The following is an 18660-nucleotide window of genomic DNA, read 5'->3' on the forward strand; positions in this document are numbered from 1 at the left end:
CTCTCTTTTTTCTCTAACATGGTTCAGCATTGAAACCGTTGGTTTTTCAAATCAAGATCCAAGTAGGATTTACACACTGCATTTGTTTGTTGTTTCTCAGGTTTCTTTTAATCATTCTTCTTGTTTTATTTGTAATCATTATTTTTATTTCTTCATATTATTGATAATTATAGTTCTGTAGAATGTGTATCACTCTATAGATTTATCTTTTGGTTCCTCATAATACCATTTAAATTGTTCCTCTATTCCTCATATTGCCTATTAATAGGAAGCTTTCCCTACAAGTGTGATTAGCGTCAGTTCAGTTTTTTAACAAGATGAAGAAATTGAGGAACAGAGTGGGCCTGGAGCCTCTTGGAGAACTAGGATTAGAGTCCACAATTTCCTTTTATACCTAGAGAGCTTTTCTCTGGGTCTGAAGTCGATAGGAGACAGTGACACTGGCCTTGTTTTTAACCTCCTTCTGTCCACAGGAAGTAGTACCTCTCACATCTTCTGAGATAGCTTTCCTTGTCTTCACAGCATTTTCCTAAGTTGGGATCCCTCTACCACATTGCCACCTAGGCCTGACCCTACACACCAAACATCAGAGAAAACATCATCAGAAGAGCATTTGCCACAGGCTGCTTCCTACCCTGCAAGGACAGGGTGCCTCCGCAAGAACGGCCTGCATTCCTCAGGTCATGGGCAGCCCTGCACAGCCAGAGCAGCCTTGGCCAGGAAGGGAGCCTCAGCTCCAGACGCTTGCCTCACCATTAGTCCCAACTCTGTTGGCATCCAGGAAATGGAGATGGGGGTTAAGCAGCCCCATCAGATGGTGAGCCAGGGCTTAGCATCTCTGAGGAAATCAGCTAACAAACTAAAGCCAAGGCATGAGCCAAAGATCTTCACCTCTACTACCCAGACCAGAGGGGCGAAGGGACTAGCAGACCCTAGCCACACACAAGCTGGGTGGCGAAAAGAAGGGAACCTTGGGACCCACAAGGCTGCTAAGGGAGCCAGTTGCAATTCCTTGTATCCTCATGGACCCAGGCAGACTGCTGGGCACGGAAAGGCAGTCAAGACTTTTTGGACAGAATACAAACCACCTTCTCCAAGCAGGACATCAAAAAGGCATCAGAGGGTTCTGGCAACTAGGGTCAGAAATATTACCAAAAAGTCCTCTCACTTGCCTCTTGGCAGTCCTTTGAAAAGACAACAAAATACAAGGGACCCAGACACCATGGTCCCACCCACAGATTTCAGCCCAGTAATGGATCATTCAAGAGAAAAAAACAATGATTTATCTGACACAGATAGCAACTACTCAGTGGATTCTCTCTCATGTGTCTATGCCAAAGCCCTGATAGAGCCACTGAAGCCAGAGGAGAGGAAATGGGATTTCCCAGAGCCAGAGAACTCTGAAAGTGATGACAGCCAACTATCTGAGGACTCACTGGCTGAGAAGAGGTACCAAAGCCCCAAAAACAGGCTAGGGGGCAATCGTCCCACCAACAATCGTGGCCAACCCAGGACCAGAACTAGAGCTTCTGTGAGGGGCTTCACTGCAGCCTCAGACAGTGACCTACTTGCTCAAACTCACAGGAGCTTCTCCTTGGATAGCCTGATTGATGCAGAGGAAGAACTGGGGGAAGATCAGCAAGAAGAACCTTTCCTTGGTTCAGCTGACGAGATACCCACAGAGACTTTTTGGCACCTGGAGGACTCTAGTCTGCCTGTAATGGACCAAGAGGCAATATGCAGGCTTGGTCCCATCAACTACAGAACAGCAGCTAGGCTGGATGCCGTCCTGCCAATGAGCAGTTCGTTTTACCTTGATCCTCAGTTCCAACCCCATTGTGAGCTCCAACCCCATTGTGAGCTCCAACCCCATTGTGAGCTCCAACACCATTGTGAGCAGGCTGAATCACAGGTAGAGCCAAGCTACTCTGAACAAGCCGACTCTCTCCAAGGCATGCAGCTTTCAAGAGAGAGCCCACTGATGTCCATGGATTCCTGGTTTTCCTGTGACTCTAAGATCAACCCCAGCAGCCCCCCAGGAATAGTGGGTTCTTTATGTCCAAGTCCTGATATGCAGGAATTTCACCCCTGTAAGGGGGAGAGGCCTGGTTACTGGCCAAATACTGAGGAACTAAAGCCATCAGATGCAGAAACGGTTCTGCCATATAGCTCCAAACTGCACCAAGGCAGTACTGAGCTCCTCTGCAGTGCAAGAGATGAGCACACAGCCTCTGCTGCTGATACATCTAGGCTGTCTCTCTGGGGAATTCAAAGGCTTATTCAACCAGGAGCTGATGGCACCTTTCAGGGCAGATGTATCCCTGACATGACCCAGCAGGGCAGCTCTGAAGCATCCCACAATTCTAGTGTATCAAAAGTGCTGGCTGCCTCTGCCACCACCTTGACTCATGTAGGCAGCACCCATGAAAGGGATTGGTCTGCCCTTCAGCAAAAGTACCTCCTTGAACTCTCTTGTCCTGTTTTGGAGGCCATAGGAGCACCCAAGCCAGCTTACCCCTACCTTGAGGAAGACTCTGGTTCCCTGGCCCAAGCTTCTAGCAAAGGAGGAGATACTCTATTGCCAGTTGGCCCTAGGGTATCTAGCAATCTGAATCTCAACAACTTTCCAATCCATCTGTCCAGAATCAGGCGTTTGAGGGCAGAGAAAGAACAGGACAGTTTAAATGCCAAATTAGAAGGTGTTTCAGATTTCTTTAGCACTAGTGAGAAAGAGGCGAGTTATGACGAAACTTATTCGGCAGACTTAGAATCATTGTCTGCTTCTCGATCTACAAATGCACAGGTCTTTGCAGCAGAGAACGCGATGCCAGATTCCATGACAGAAGCATGTGAAGTCAAGCAGAACAACTTGGAAGAATGCCTTCAGAGTTGCAGGAAACCTGGACTGATGACTTCCTCTGATGAGGATTTTTTCCAGAAGAACGCTTGTCACAGTAATGTCACTACAGCCACCAAAGCAGACCACTGGTCCCAAGGCTGGGCTCCTCTCAGGAAAAATAGTGCAGTCCAGCCAGGGCAATTAAGTCCCGACAGCCACTACCCACTAGAGGAAGAGAAGACAGATTGCCAGGAGAGCTCTAAGGAAGCAGTTAGAAGACACATAAATGTTTCCTTTGCCCTTCCTTCAGGTCCAGAGCTATACCTTCACTCTGCTCCCTGGAATCCATTGTCATCTTCCCTGCAGCCCCCACTCTTGGAAACATTCTATGTGACCAAAAGCAGGGATGCCCTGACAGAAACTGCCTTAGAGATTCCAGCTTGCAGAGAAGTAAGGGTACCTTCCCCACCCCCCAGGGAAGCCTGGGGCTTTGGTCACAACCACCAAGCTCTCCAAGGTGCTTATTTGAAGAATAATTTGCCAGTGCTGTTACAAAACCAGAATTCTAAGATTGCCTCATCTCAGCAGGTCACAGCTGAGATACCAGTTGATCTGAATACCAGGGAAGTCATCAGAGAATCAGGTAAATGCCCTGGAAATATTACAGAAGAAAGCCATGATTCAGTTTATTCTTCTGTTACTCAGAACAGACATTTTCTCCCCTCTACCAGCACAAAAGTATGTGAATTTGAAAACCAAGTTGTAATTTTAAATAAAAGACACAGTTTTCCAGCACTTGAGGGAGGAGAGGTCACTGCTCAGTCCTGTTGCAGTGCTTCCTCAGACAGCACTGAGTCTGGGAAGTCTCTCCTCTTTCGTGAATCTGAGGCACAAGAGGAAGAAGAGCTGGATCAGAATACAGTTCTGAGGCAGACCATCACTGTAAGCCTTGAGAAAGACATGCCAGGGGAAAGTGCTGTTTCTTTGAAATCCAGATCAGTAGATCGTAGAGTAAGCAGCCCAGTGATGGTGGCCCAGGATGGTGGCCCAACCCCTAAGTGGGAAGGGAAAAATGAAACTGGGCTTCTTGAAAAAGGTCTTCGTCCCAAAGATAGCTCAGAAGAGTTTAAGCTTCCAGGTACAAAGCCTGCATATGAAAGGTTCCAGTTAGTTGCATGCACTCAGGAAAGAAACCCCAGTGAATGCAAGTCACAAGAAATGTTAAATCCCAACAGAGAACCTTCTGGAAAGAAACAGAATAAAAGAGTTAATAATACTGATGAAATGGCTAGGCTAATTAGGAGTGTAATGCAGCTGGAAAATGGCATCTTAGAAATTGAATCTAAGCAGAATAAGCAGGTTCATGCTTCCCACACACCAGGTACCGATAAGGAGTTGGTGTTCCAGGACCAGAAGGAGCAGGAGAAGACTGACCATGCCTTTAGGCCAGACAGCTCTGGAAACCCTTTGCCCTCTAAGGATCAGCCATCTTCTCCAAGACAGACAGATGATACTGTCTTTAGGGATAGTGAAGCTGGAGCAATGGAGGTTAACAGCACTGGGAACCATCCCCAGGTCCAGAAAATCACCCCAAACCCCTTCAGGTCAAGGGAAGGTGTACGAGAGAGTGAACCTGTGAGAGAGCACACCCACCCAGCTGGATCGGACAGAACTGCCAGGGATATTTGTGATTCTTTAGGGAAACACACAACTTGCAGAGAGTTCACCAACACTTCTCTTCACCCACAGAGAATGAAAGCATTGGCTAGAGCTCTGCCATTGCAACCCAGGCTAGAGAGGTCTTCTAAGAATAACGGCCAGTTTGTAAAAGCATCAGCAAGTCTCAAAGGGCAGCCTTGGGGCTTAGGAAGTCTTGAGGAATTGGAGACTGTGAAAGGTTTTCAGGAAAGCCAAGTAGCTGAACACGTAAGTAGTTCCAACCAAGAAGAGCCAAAAGCTCAAGGTAAAGTTGAAGAAATGCCTATGCAAAGGGGAGGCAGCCTTCAGGAAGAAAATAAAGTGACTCAGAAATTTCCTAGTCTCAGCCAGCTTTGTAGGGACACGTTTTTCAGGCAGGAAACTGTCAGCCCATTACTAAGCCGGACAGAATTCTGTACAGCTCCTCTTCACCAAGACCTGAGTAATACCTTGCCCTTGAATTCTCCAAGGTGGCCAAGAACGTGTCTTCATGTACCTGTTGCTCTAGGCATCTCTTCACTTGACTGTGTGCTGGATCTCACAATGTTGAAAATTCATAACAGTCCCTTGGTAACTGGAGTAGAGCATCAGGACCAGAGTACGGAGACCAGAAGCCACAGCCCCGAAGGAAATGTTAGAGGGCGTTCCTCTGAGGCACACACTGCCTGGTGTGGGTCTGTGCGATCCATGGCCATGGGATCTCATAGTCAATCTGGTGTACCAGAGAGCATTCCTCTGGGGACAGAGGACAGGATCTCAGCAAGCACCAGCCCCCAAGACCATGGAAAGGACCTCAGAATCACCTTGCTGGGTTTCAGTACCAGTGAAGATTTTGCTTCTGAAGCCGAGGTGGCTGTACAAAAAGAAATAAGAGTCAGTTCACTGAACAAGGTCTCTAGCCAGCCTGAAAAGAGGGTCAGCTTCTCCTTGGAAGAGGATAATGACCAAGCCAGCAAGCCAAGGCAGAAGGCAGAGAAGGAGACTGAGGACGTCGGACTGACCAGCGGTGTTTCCTTAGCACCTGTTTCCCTGCCGAGGGTGCCCAGTCCAGAGCCTAGGCTGTTGGAGCCCTCTGACCATGCATCCATGTGCCTGGCCATCTTGGAGGAGATCAGACAGGCAACGGCCCACAGAAAGCAGCTTCATGACTTAGTGGCCAGGGGCACAGTCCTTTCTTACTGTGAAACTTTACTAGAACCGGAATGTTCTTCAAGGGTTGCTGGCAGGCCTCAGTGTAAACAAATAGACCAGTCATCATCAGACCAGACCAGGAATGAGGGTGAAGCACCAGGATTTCATGTGGCATCTCTATCTGCTGAAGCAGGGCAGATAGATCTGTTACCTGATGAGAGGAAAGTCCAGGCCACATCTCTGTCTGCAGACAGCTTTCAATCTCTGCCCAATACGGAAACTGACAGAGAGCCATGGGATCCTGTGCAGGCTTTCTCCCATGTTGCTCCTGCTCAAGACAGGAAACATCGTACTGGAGAACTGAGGCAGTTCGCAGGAGCAAGTGAACCATTTATATGTCACTCTAGTTCTTCTGAAATCATAGAGAAAAAGAAAGATGCAACCAGAACACCTTCCTCAGCTGATCCTTTGGCCCCAGACAGTCTTCGTTCTTCAGCACCTGTGGAGGAGGTCAGGAGGGTAGTATCAAAGAAGGTAGTGGCTGCCTTATCTTCTCAGGCCCCTTGTGATGATCCTAGAGTGACTCTGCATGAGCTAAGTCAGTCAGTTCCGCAGGAGACTGCAGAGGGCATACCCCCTGGCAGTCAGGACAGCAGCCCAGAGCATCAGGAACCCAGAACTCTAGACACCACATATGGAGAAGTTTCAGATAATTTGTTAGTGACTGCACAGGGAGAAAAAACAGCCCATTTTGAAAGTCAGTCTGTGACCTGTGATGTTCAGAATTCTACAAGTGCCTCAGGGCCTAAGCAAGACCATGTCCAATGCCCTGAGGCTTCTACTGGCTTTGAAGAAGGTAGGGCAAGTCCCAAACAAGATACCATTCTGCCTGGAGCTCTGACAAGGGTTGCACTGGAAGCTCCCACACAACAGTGTGTGCAGTGTAAGGAGAGTGTTGGGTCTGGGTTGACAGAAGTCTGCAGGGCTGGCAGCAAACATTCCAGGCCAATTCCACTGCCAGATCAAAGACCAAGCGCAAATCCTGAGGGAATTGGGGAGGAAGCCCCATGTAGACACCCAAGGGAAGCTTTAGATGGCCCTGTCTTCTCAAGGAACCCTGAAGGCAGCAGGACTCTCAGCCCGTCTAGAGGGAAAGAGAGCAGAACTCTTCCTTGCCGACAGCCATGCAGTTCTCAACCTGTTGCTACTCATGCTTATTCCTCCCATTCCTCTACTTTACTGTGTTTTAGAGATGGTGACCTAGGGAAGGAGCCTTTCAAGGCTGCCCCACATACTGTCCACCCACCCTGTGTAGTACCTTCCAGGGCCTATGAAATGGATGAGACAGGAGAGATCTCCTCTAGGGGACCTGATGTGCACTTGACACATGGCCTTGAGCCCAAAGATGTTAACAGGGAATTTAGGCTAACAGAGAGCAGCACTTGTGAGCCTTCTACTGTGGCTGCTGTCCTATCTCGAGCTCAAGGCTGCAGATCCCCTTCTGCTCCTGACGTGAGGACAGGTTCCTTCAGCCACTCAGCTACTGATGGAAGCGTAGGGTTAATAGGGGTTCCTGAGAAAAAGGTTGCTGAGAAGCAAGCAAGCACAGAACTTGAGGCTGCATCTTTCCCTGCATGCATGTACTCTGAGCCTCTGAGGCATTTTAGGGACAGCTCTGTAGGTGACCAGAATGCACAGGTGTGTCAAACCAATCCAGAACCACCTGCAACAACTCAGGGACCACACACCCCGGATTTAAGTGAAGGGTCTGCTGAGAGCAAGTTGGTGGCAGAGCCACAGCATGAATGTTTAGAAAATACCACTAGATGTTTTTTGGAAAAGCCACAATTTTCCACTGAGTTGAGGGATCACAATCGCTTGGATTCCCAAGCCAAGTTTGTAGCAAGGTTAAAACATACCTGCAGCCCCCAGGAAGACAGTCCCTGGCAGGAAGAAGAGCAGCACAGAGACCAGGCTTCAGGTGGTGGAGAAGGCTTCGCCCAGGGTGTGAATCCCCTTCCTGATGAAGATGGCTTAGATGGCTGTCAGATTTTAGATGCTGGGAGAGAGGAGGTGGCTGTGGCCAAGCCTCCTGTGTCCAAGATTTTATCACAGGGCTTCAAAGACCCAGCCACTGTGTCCTTGAGGCAAAATGAAACATCACAGCCTGCTGCTCAGAGGACTGGCCACCTCTACACTGGCAGAGAGCAGCCAGCACTTCCTGTGACTACAATCTTCTCTGGCCCCAAACACTCCAGGTCCTCCCCCACACCACAGTTCTCAGTTGTCAGCTCTTCTCGTTCTCTTCAGGAGCTGAACTTGAGTGTGGAGCCACCTTCCCCTACAGACGAAGATACACAGGGGCCTAACAGATTGTGGAACCCACATCTCAGGGGCTATTCCTCAGGAAAGTCAGTGGCAAGAACATCTCTGCAGGCTGAGGACAGCAATCAGAAAGCCTCATCTTGCTTGGATGATGGGACTACCGATCACAGGCACCTGAAGCCTGCCACCCCTCCTTATCCAATGCCTTCCACACTCTCACACATGCCAACCCCTGATTTCACGACCAGCTGGATGTCTGGTACTTTGGAACAAGCCCAACAGGGAAAGCGAGAGAAACTGGGTGTCCAGGTTAGGCCAGAAAATTGGTGCTCTCAGATGGACAAAGGAATGCTGCACTTTGGCTCCAGTGACATCAGTCCCTATGCGCTGCCGTGGCGTCCGGAGGAGCCTGCACGTATCAGCTGGAAGCAATATATGTCTGGCAGTGCAGTCGATGTTTCCTGCAGCCAGAAGCCCCAGGGGCTGACACTATCAAATGTGGCCCGGTGCTCCAGCATGGACAATGGCCTAGAAGACCAGAACTCCCCTTTCCACTCCCACCTCAGCACTTACGCCAATATTTGTGATCTGTCAACCACACACAGCAGCACTGAGAATGCCCAAGGTTCAAATGAGGCCTGGGAAGTATTCCGAGGGAGTTCTTCAATTGCCTTAGGAGACCCCCACATCCCGACGAGCCCTGAAGGAGTAGCCCCCACTTTGGGTCATGACAGAAGGCCTCAGTTCAGGGGCCCTTCTGGTGAAGCAGACTGTCTGAGGAGTAAGCCCCCCTTGGCCGAAGGAAGTGCTGCAGGTCCAGTGGATGAGATTATGCTGCTGTATCCATCAGAGGCAGGCTGCCCTGTGGGACAGACCAGGACGAACACATTCGAACAGGGCACACAGACCCTCGGCAACAGGCGCCACTGGAGCAGCACTGACATCTCCTTTGCTCAGCCTGAAGCCAGTGCAGTATCAGCCTTTGATCTGGCCTCATGGACCAGCATGCACAATCTGTCTCTCCACCTCTCACAGCTCCTGCACAGTACCTCAGAGCTGCTTGGGAGTCTCTCCCAGCCAGATGTGGCCAGAAGGGAGCAGAACACCAAGAGGGACATCCCAGATAAAGCCCCACAGGCCCTGATGATGGATGGCTCTACTCAGACCACTGTGGATGAGGGCAGCCAGACTGACCTCACCTTACCCACCCTGTGCCTCCAGACTTCAGAGGCTGAACCTCAGGGAGCCAATGTGATCCTTGAAGGGCTAGGCTCAGATACCTCGACTGTGTCTCAAGAAGAGGGAGATGTGCCAGGGGTACCTCAGAAGAGAGAGGCAGAGGAAACAGCACAGAAAATGGCTCAGCTCCTGTATCTTCAGGAAGAAAGCACTCCCTACAAGCCCCAGAGCCCTTCAATACCCTCATCCCACTTGAGGTTTCAGAAAGCCCCCGTTGGGCAGCATCTTCCTTCTGTGAGCCCCTTAGTTTCTGATGCTTTCCTGCCTCCCAGCTCCCAGCCAGAGGAGTCACATTGCTTAGTTGTCAGCAGTCCCAGTCCCAGCTCCCCTCATTCCCCAGGGCTCTTTCCCAGTACTTTCGAGTATCCTGGGGACTCCAGGGTCCAGAAGAAGCTGGGCCCCACAAGTGCTTTGTTGGTGGACAGGGCCTCCTCCCCAATCCTCACTCTTAGTGCCAGCACCCAAGAGCCGGGTCTTTCCCCAGGCTCTTTGACCCTCTCAGCCCCTTCAGCTCACCCTGTTGAAGGCCACCAGAAGCTTGACTCCAGCCCAGACCCTGTTGATGCCCCAAGGACTCCAATGGATAATTATTCCCAAACCACTGACGAGTTAGGTGGCTCCCAGAGAGGTAGAAGTTCCTTACAAAGGAGTAATGGGAGGTCCTTCCTTGAGTTGCACTCCCCACACAGCCCACAGCAGAGTCCAAAACTCCAATTTAGTTTCTTAGGGCAGCACCCTCAGCAGCTTCAGCCCAGGACAACTATCGGGGTCCAAAGCAGACTGCTGCCACCACCACTGAGGCACAGGAGCCAAAGGCTGGGCAACAGCTTTGTGCCTGAGAAGGTGGCTTCCCCGGAGCATTGCCCACTGAGCGGTAGGGAGCCAAGTCAGTGGCAGAGCAGGACAGAAAATGGAGGTGAGAGTTCAGCATCTCCAGGGGAACCACAATGCACTCTGGACCGACCTTCTTCATGGGGAGGCCTCCAGCACCTCAGCCCCTGCCCTGTCTCTGAGTTGACTGATACTGCAGGGCTCCGAGGTTCCGCCTTGGGCCTCCCTCAGGCCTGCCAACCTGAGGAGTTATTGTGCTTCAGTTGCCAGATGTGCATGGCCCCTGAGCACCAGCACCACAGTCTGAGGGACCTCCCGGTGCATAACAAATTTAGTAACTGGTGTGGGGTTCAGAAGGGCTCACCTGGGGTGTTGGACATGACTGAGGAGGAGCTGGGGGCCAGCGGTGATCTCAGCTCTGAAAAGCAGGAACAGAGTCCCCCACAACCTCCTAATGACCACAGCCAGGATTCTGAGTGGTCCAAGAGGGAGCAGATCCCCCTGCAAGTTGGGGCCCAGAACCTCTCACTCAGCGTGGAGCTCACAGAAGCGAAACTGCACCACGGCTTTGGGGAGACCGATGCCCTGCTCCAGGTGCTGCAGAGTGGGACAGGGGAGGCGCTTGCTGCTGATGAACCTGTGACACCCACCTGGAAGGAGCTCTATGCACGGTAAGGACGCCCAGCCTGGAGTCGGGAGGGGAAGGGGTGGGCTGTGAGGAAAGAGAACCCAAGAAAGCTAATAGCTTGCTGTTTCCTCTGCCCTGGTTCATCTCTGGGATCTTCCAGGGGTCAGAGATAGATCTTAAAGTGAAGGACATTCAGGGCCAGCTTCAGCGAATCGTGTTTTGCCTCAGGCAAAAAAAGGCCATTGAGACCCTCAGGAGAGAGCGGGCTGAGCGACTTGGGAACTTCTGCCGGACGCGAAGCCTTAGCCCTCAGAAACAACTGAGCCTCCTGCCCAACAAAGATCTCTTCATCTGGGATCTTGACTTGCCCAGCAGACGCCGAGAATACCTGCAGCAACTGAGGAAGGATGTTGTGGAGACCACCAGGTAGTGTGGACCGAGAACCCTGCTGGGAGCAGGCTCTGTTGGGGGAGGGGAGTATGGGGAGCAGGAGCTGAAGTTTTAGCATCCTGGAGGGTTCTCTATAGGAGACAGGGTAAATGGAAAGAGGACATAGAAGGGAATGGAATGAGGGAGGGGGTGGGCAGAGAGAAGGCACAGGAAATGATGGACAGAAGGGCTCTGACATGCTATGCAAGTCTGCAGGCCTGGGTCTCAAGGTGGCTTGGTTCTCTCTGTCCAGCAACCTCTCCTGAGGCTAAAAAATCATACTTTAAAACCCTGTGGGCAAATGGAGGTTGGGTCTTTTAAGAAGGTGGTATCACCCAAGCTAGCCTTGGATGGACAGACCAGGACTGTCACCCACCCACCATGTTCTTTCCACCCCGTGATCTTCCTCAGGAGCCCAGAGTCAGTGTCAAGGTCAGCTCACACACCCTCTGACATAGAGTTGATGCTGCAAGACTACCAGCAGGCCCATGAGGAGGCCAAGGTGGAGATTGCCCGGGCCCGAGACCAACTGCGGGAGCGGACTGAACAAGAGAAGCTGAGAATCCACCAGCAGATCATTTCCCAGCTATTGAAGGTGTGGAGTGGGGCATGCCTCTGATTTCAGGATAGGCCTGGACCTCAGACTGGTACACCTTCACCGTGGCCGCCTCTGAGTCTTGGGACATACATAACATTTGGAGGAGGCTGTGGGACCCCTGTTGTCAACTCAAAGCTGGGCTCACTGTCTTTTTACATCATCACACCAGCTCCTTTCCCCAGGCCACGGCCTGGGAGGAAGAGGCTTTGGTGTGAGGTGCAGGGTGTGGGGAAATACGAGCAGTGGTGGCTTTAAGGAAGCCAGGGCATGTGAGGCTAAGTCAGGGAGGCCCTGGGAGGTGGGTGAAGGAGCAGTAGAGGTGAGCAGGGAAGGGGTGGCTTTGGGTAGGAAAAGGCATGGCCTGGGGAAAGTGAGGGTGCATCAGAAGCTGGTTAATGGTGATTTGTCCTTCCCAGGAAGAGGATAAACTACATACCTTGGCCAATTCCAGCTCCCTGTGCACCAGCTCTAATGGAAGCCTCTCGTCTGGCATGACCTCTGGCTATAATAGCAGCCCAGCCTTGTCAGGCCAGCTCCAGTTCCCAGAGAATATGGTGAGTAGGCAGATGTTGGGAATGAGCCAGGGGCCTGGACTGCCAAGGCAAGAGTTTGAGCAGAACGCTGTGCCTCCTGGAGTTTGGGCAAGACGCTGTGCCTCCTGGAGGCCACTGCTGACATGAGCCCTTCTTATGTGCAGGCCTTTGGTTTTCCATTTAGTTCTGCCCCCTGCTCCTTCTGTTCATTCATTCAACAAATGTTTATTCCGTGGGTATTATTTTAGGATACAGCGGTGAGCAAAACTGTTCTTGTCCTTAGACTGTTTGAGGGATAAATATTAAACAATTGATTTTATTGTTTAGTTATTGTTGCAGTAAATTGTTTGAAGGAGGGTTGCTAAACCAGCATAAAACCAGGGGTCTGACTTAGTCTAGAAGGTCATAGAGATACTCCGAACAGAATGTGTTTAAACTGAGACTAAAAGGATAAGAGGTAGTTAATGCAGTAAAAGCTTATTGGTGCTGTTATTGGGAGAGATGTGGGCCTAGCAAGTGAGGCCTTGAGGAAGAAGAGTTTGAGGAACTCAATGAAGGTTAGTGTGGTTGGAATGTAAAGAGCGAGACGGGAAAATGACATGAGAAGGGACTAGAAAATCATGTGGACTATAATGAGAGTTCTGGCCCCTTTCTAATCCATCTCATTGTGTTACTTCCCAAAAGTGAAAAGGCTGCTGAAAGTAATAGAAAACTTTTAAGTAGGGGAGTAGAATGACTGGATAGTAAGAAAAGGAGGCAGGAGCAGCTGTGGGAGACCTACTAGATGACCACGGCAGAGCTGAGAGAGATGATTGCTTGCTTTAGGGCACTGCTAGTGAAGACGAACAGAGGAGGATGTAATGGAGAGAGAGATCTGCAGGAGTTGGTGACTGGTTGGGTGTTAGAGGAAGGAAGAGTGGGGAGTTGAGAACAGCACACACTTGACTTGAGCAGCTGAAAGGCGGTCATGTGAACAACGACAAGGAACACTGGAGGGAGAACCAGGTTTTGTGTGGGAGATGATGAGTTCAGGTTTGTACTTACTGAGTTGAAGGTGCCTGTGAGAAATCCAGATGGAGCAGTTGGAAATATAGAGCTCATAGGTAAGATCTGGCTGGGGATGAATATTTGAAATTCATTTTACAAATACAACGTCATTTAACAAAATAATGTTTAAACAGTAGCAAAGGACATCCAATGTCAGGCACATGTTTGAGTCTCCTATTTGCTTTCCCCAGAAGCAGTCATTTACCCCAGTTTGGTGTATATTTCCAGGGATGATGTATATACATCTTTTTGTAAAGCAGATGAATGGGAGTATACTGTACTCACTTTCTCACTTTGCTTTTTCTTTTAAAAATATCTTTGGGATATCATTGCATATCAGTAAATCTAGTGCTGACTTCTTTTAATTAGTTATTTTAAGAGCCAGGGTTTTGCCATGTTGCCCAGGTTAGTCTCAAACTCCTGGGCTCAAGCTATCTGCCCACCTCAGCCTCCTAAAACGCTGGGATTACAGGTGTTAGCTACCATGCCTGGCCTTCTTTTTAACAGCTGAATAGTGTTTCTTTTTTTCTCTTTTATTGCATGTTTTAAAGTTTGATGTTTTATATAGATAATATATTCATATAGTAGAAAGGGCACAAATATATACACATACACGTTGAGCATCCGTAATCCAAATATCAGAAATTCAAAATACTCCAAAGTCTAAAACGTTTTGAGCACTGTGACACCGGAAGTGGAAAATTCTACACCTGACCTCATGTGACACATTGAGTTGAAACACAGTCAAAACTTGGTTTCATACACAAAATTATTTAAAACACTATATGAAATTACCTTCAGGTCGTGTGTATAAGGTATATATCCAACATAAATTTTGTATTTTGACATGGATCCTATCCCCTCATATCTCCTTATGCATATGCAAATTCTCCAGAATCTGAAAAAATTCAAAATCCAAAACACTTCTGGTCCCACACATTTTGGAGAAGGGGTACGCAACCTGTAAAAGGGATACAGGGAAATACCCATCCCCGCCCTCAGTGTACCTAGTTCCTCTCCCTCACCCGACCCAAGGAAAGCAGTGTTGTTTCTTGGAAGGTATCCTCCTAGGGGTCTTTATGCATAAAAAATAAAGCATATTATGCCACTGTCCTATACCTTATATATTTTTTTCACTCAGTATAATTTGGAACTCTATTTGAATATGCAGAGAACTTTCTCATTTTTTTCATTGCTGCACAGCATTCCATTGTAGAGTTGCACCGTCATTTAACCAGTATTCTAACTTGGGTTGCTTTCAGACTTTTGCTGTTATCAGCAATACTACAGTGAATAACTTTATTCATGTATCATTTTGTACATAGGCAAATATATTTGTGGGATAAATTCCCAGAAGGGCACTTGTACAAAGAGTATATACATTTAAATTTTTGATAGGTACTATTTTCTCTCACAGATGAGCTAATTTATACTCCCACCAATAATAGCTGAGAGTTTACCTTTTCCCACACTCTCACCAACGTGTTATCAAATGTTTAGATTTTGTGCTGAAAATTGTATCTCATTTTTCTCATATGCTTAAATATTTGTATTTCCTTTTTCATGAGCCATCTGTTCATATCCTTTGCTCATTTCTCTTTTTCTCTTACCAATTTGGAGAGTTCTTTATATTTTAGTAAGAATAGCCCTTTGACTGATATGAACTAGAAATATTTTTTTCCCAGTGCTTCCTTCTCTTTTGACTTTGCTTATTTTGTTTGAGGCCATGCAAGCAGATATATTTGTCAGTTTTCCTTTTATGGTATCTAGGTTATAAATAATAACTAGAAACACATTCTTCAATCCAAAATTATAAAGAATTTCTTCCATGGTTTCTTCTAGAACTTCTGTGGTTTTATTTTTCATATTTAAATCTTTGTTCCTTTTGGAGTCATTTTCATATGAGGTATGGATCCGATTGTGTTCTTTCCAGATGGCTATCTAGTTGTCCCTGTAATGCTTGTTAGACAGGTTATCTTTGCCTCACCAGTTTAAGGGGTCCCCTTTCCTTATACCAAGGCTTAGAATAGATTCTACCCTGCGGTAGTGTTAGTCCACCACTACCCTCATTGCTCTTCTCTTTCTGAGTTTACCAGAGTATTCTTTCTTGTTTATTAAAAAAAAAATTGTCTTATTTTATTATAATTGACACATAATGTAAATATTTATGAGGTACACTGTGATGTTTCAATCCACGTATGCATTGCATAATGATCAACTCAGGCAATTAGCACATCCATCACTTTAAACATTTATCATTTCTTTGTGGTGATAACATAAAACCCTTTCTAGCCAACTTGAAATATACATTACATTGTTATTAGCTATAGTCACCCTATTGTGTAATAGAACACCAGAACTTATTCTTCCTTTCTAACTTTGTACCTGTTGACCAACCACTCCCCATTCCCTCTTCCTGATCCCCTCCCCAGCCTCTAGTAACCACTATTCTACTTTCTTCTTCTATGAGATCAACTTTTTTCTTTTCTTTTCTTTTCTTTTTTTTTTTTTGAGATGGAGTCTTGCTCTGTCACCAGGCTGGAGTGCAGTGGCGCAATCTCAGCTCACTGCAAGCTCCGCCTCCCGGGTTCACGCCATTCTCCTGCCTCAGCCTCCTGAGTAGCTGGGACTACAGGTGCCCGCCACCACGCCCAGCTAATTTTTTGTGTTTTTAGTAGAGATGGGGTTTCACTATGTTAGCCAGGATGGTCTCGATTTCCTTACCTCGTGATCTGCCCGCCTTGGCCTCCCAAAATGCTTGGATTACAGACGTGAGCCACCACGCCTGGCTAACTTTTTTATTTTCATTATTTATTTATTTTTGAGGCAGAATTTCACTCTATTGCCCAAGCTGGAGTGCAGTGGTGCAAACTTGGCTCACTGCAACCTCCGTCTCCGGGGTTCAAGCGATTCTCATGCCTCAGCTTCCCAAGTAGCTAGAATTACAAGCGCCCACCACCACCACACCCAACTAATTTTTGTATTTTTAGGAGAGATGGGTTTTCACCATGTTAGCTAGGCTGGTCTCAAACTCCCGACCTCAGGCGATCCACCTGCCTCGGCCTCTCAAAGCGTTGGGGTTACAGGCGTGTGAGATCAACTTTTTTAGATTCCGCATATGAGTAAGATCACGTGGTGGTTGTCTGTTTATGCCTGGTGTCTTCCACTTAGTATAATGTCCCTGGGTTCATCCACGTTGCCACAAATGACAGAATTTTATTCTGTTTTATGGCTGAATAGTATTCCATTGTGTATATATGCCACATTTTCTTTGCCCATTCATCTGTAAACATTTAGGTTGATTTCATCTCTTGGTTATTGTGAGTAGTGCTGCAATAAATATGGGAGTGTAGATATCTCTTTGACATACTGATTTCATTTTCACTGGCTATATACCTAGTGGTGGAATTGCTGGATCATATGGTAGTTCTGCTTTAGTTTTTTGAGAAACCTTCATACTGTTTGCCATAATGGCGGTATAAATTTACATTTCTACCAGCAGTGTATAAGAGTTCCCCTTTGTCAACATCCTTACCAGCATTTGTTGTTTTTTGTCTTTTTATTATAGTCATTTAGATGGAGCGAAGTGATATTTCATTGTAGTTTTGATTTGGATTTCCCTAAAAACTAGTGATGTTGAGCATTTTTTTCATATACCTGTTGGCCATTTTAATGTCTTTTTTTGAGAAATGTGAAATCAGGTTTTTGCCCATTTTAAAGTTGAATTCTTTGGGATTTTTTGCTATTATTTGAATTCCTTATGTATTCTGGATATTAACCTTTGTCATATGCATAGTTTGCAAATACATTCTCCCATTCTGTGGGGTGTCTCTTCACTCTTTTTTCCTTAGCTGTGCAGAATCTTTTTAGTTCGATGTAACCTCATTTGTCTATTTTTGCTTTTGTTACTTGTGCTCTTGAGGTCTTGTCCAAAAATTCCTTTCCCAGTCCAATGTCATAAAGCATTTCTCCTATGTTGTCTTCTTGTAGTTTCATATTTTCTGGTGTAAGATTTAAGTTTTTGATCCTTTTTGTATATGGTAAGAGATAGGGGTCTAGTTTCTTGCTTTGGTATGTGGATATCCAGTTTTCTCAGCATCATTTATCACAGAGATTGTGCTTTCTCCCTTGTGTGTTCTTAGTGTGTTTGTCAAAAATCAGTTGGCTATAAATGTGCGGATTTCTGTGTTCTTTGTTCTGTTCCTTTAGTCTGTGTGTCAGTTTTTATGCCAGTACCATGCTGTTTTGATTACTATAGCTTGGTAGTATTTTTTGAAGTCAGGTACTGTGATGCCTCCAGCTTTGTTTTGCTCAGAATTTCTTTGGCTGTTTGGGGTCTTTTGTGGGTCCATATGAATTTTAGGATTATTTTTTCTATGAAGAATGTTATTCGTATTTTGATAGAGATTGCATTGAATCTGTAGATTGCTTTGGGTGATATGGACATTTTAACAATATTCTTCCAATCCATGAACATGGGATATATTTCCACTGATTCATGTCATCTTTAATTTCTTTCATCCGTGTTTTACGGTTTTCGTTGTAGAGATCTTTCACCTCTTTGGTTAAATTTATTCCTAGGGACTTTATTTTTTTGTAGCTATTGTAAATGGGATTGTGTTCTTGCTTTCCTTTTCAGATAGTTTGCTTTTGGTCTATAGAAACACTACTGATTTTTGTATGTTGATTGATAAATAAAAGTAAAATTCTAAGCCTCCAACTGAGTGAACAGACCTCCTCTCAGCCAGGGAGACCCCAGAGAAACCTTAAAAGTTGAGTGCATGACCAACAGAAGATGTTGAAATAAATGCCCTGGCCAGGCACGGTGGCTCACGCCTGTAATCCCAGCACTTTGGGAGGCTGAGGCAGGCTGATCACAAAGTCAGGAGTGCGAGACCAGCCTGGCCAACATAGTGAAACCCCATCTCTACTAAAAATACAAAAAATTAGCCAGGCGTGGTGGCATGCACCTGTAATCCTAGCTTCCTGGGAGGCTGAGGCAGGAGAATTGCTTGAACCCTGGAGGGTGGAGGTTGCAGTGACCCGAGATCATCATTGCACTCCAGTGCAGGTGACAGTGTGAGACTCTGACTCAAAGAAAAAAAAAAAAAAAGCTGAATGCATGACCATGACCTGATGGGAGGTTGGACACACCTGCTTATATCCCCTTCCTCGTTAACAGATATTAGGCATTCTTCCCTAAGGCCTAAACAGAAACCAGCCCTTTCAGCAGACTCCACACTGATAATGTCAGTTACTAGTTTATCTTCCCAGTTATAGAACAAAGACGATTAAAATTTTTTGTTTGTTTGTTTTTTTAGTCAGAGTCCTGCTCTGTCGCCCAAGCTGGAGTGCAGTGGCA

The 18660-nt window shown here is 47.1% G+C and overlaps 1 protein-coding gene across 2 annotated transcripts in view; it reads left to right on the forward strand.

Annotated features, from left to right (window-relative positions):
* STARD9 (StAR related lipid transfer domain containing 9) overlaps window positions 1-18660 on the forward strand; it is a 144482-nt gene that overhangs the window by 107112 nt on the left and 18710 nt on the right. For both annotated transcript variants that reach the window (XM_063596570.1, XM_003805597.6), the window contains exons 23-26: window positions 523-10734; window positions 10920-11117; window positions 11532-11715; window positions 12135-12272. In XM_063596570.1, coding sequence (XP_063452640.1) covers window positions 523-10734; window positions 10920-11117; window positions 11532-11715; window positions 12135-12272 — 10732 coding nt within the window. The remainder of the gene's footprint in view (window positions 1-522; window positions 10735-10919; window positions 11118-11531; window positions 11716-12134; window positions 12273-18660) is intronic.

The sequence above is a fragment of the Pan paniscus genome, chromosome 16 (genome assembly GCF_029289425.2).
Source record: "Pan paniscus chromosome 16, NHGRI_mPanPan1-v2.0_pri, whole genome shotgun sequence".
NCBI classification, from domain to species: domain Eukaryota; kingdom Metazoa; phylum Chordata; class Mammalia; order Primates; family Hominidae; genus Pan; species Pan paniscus.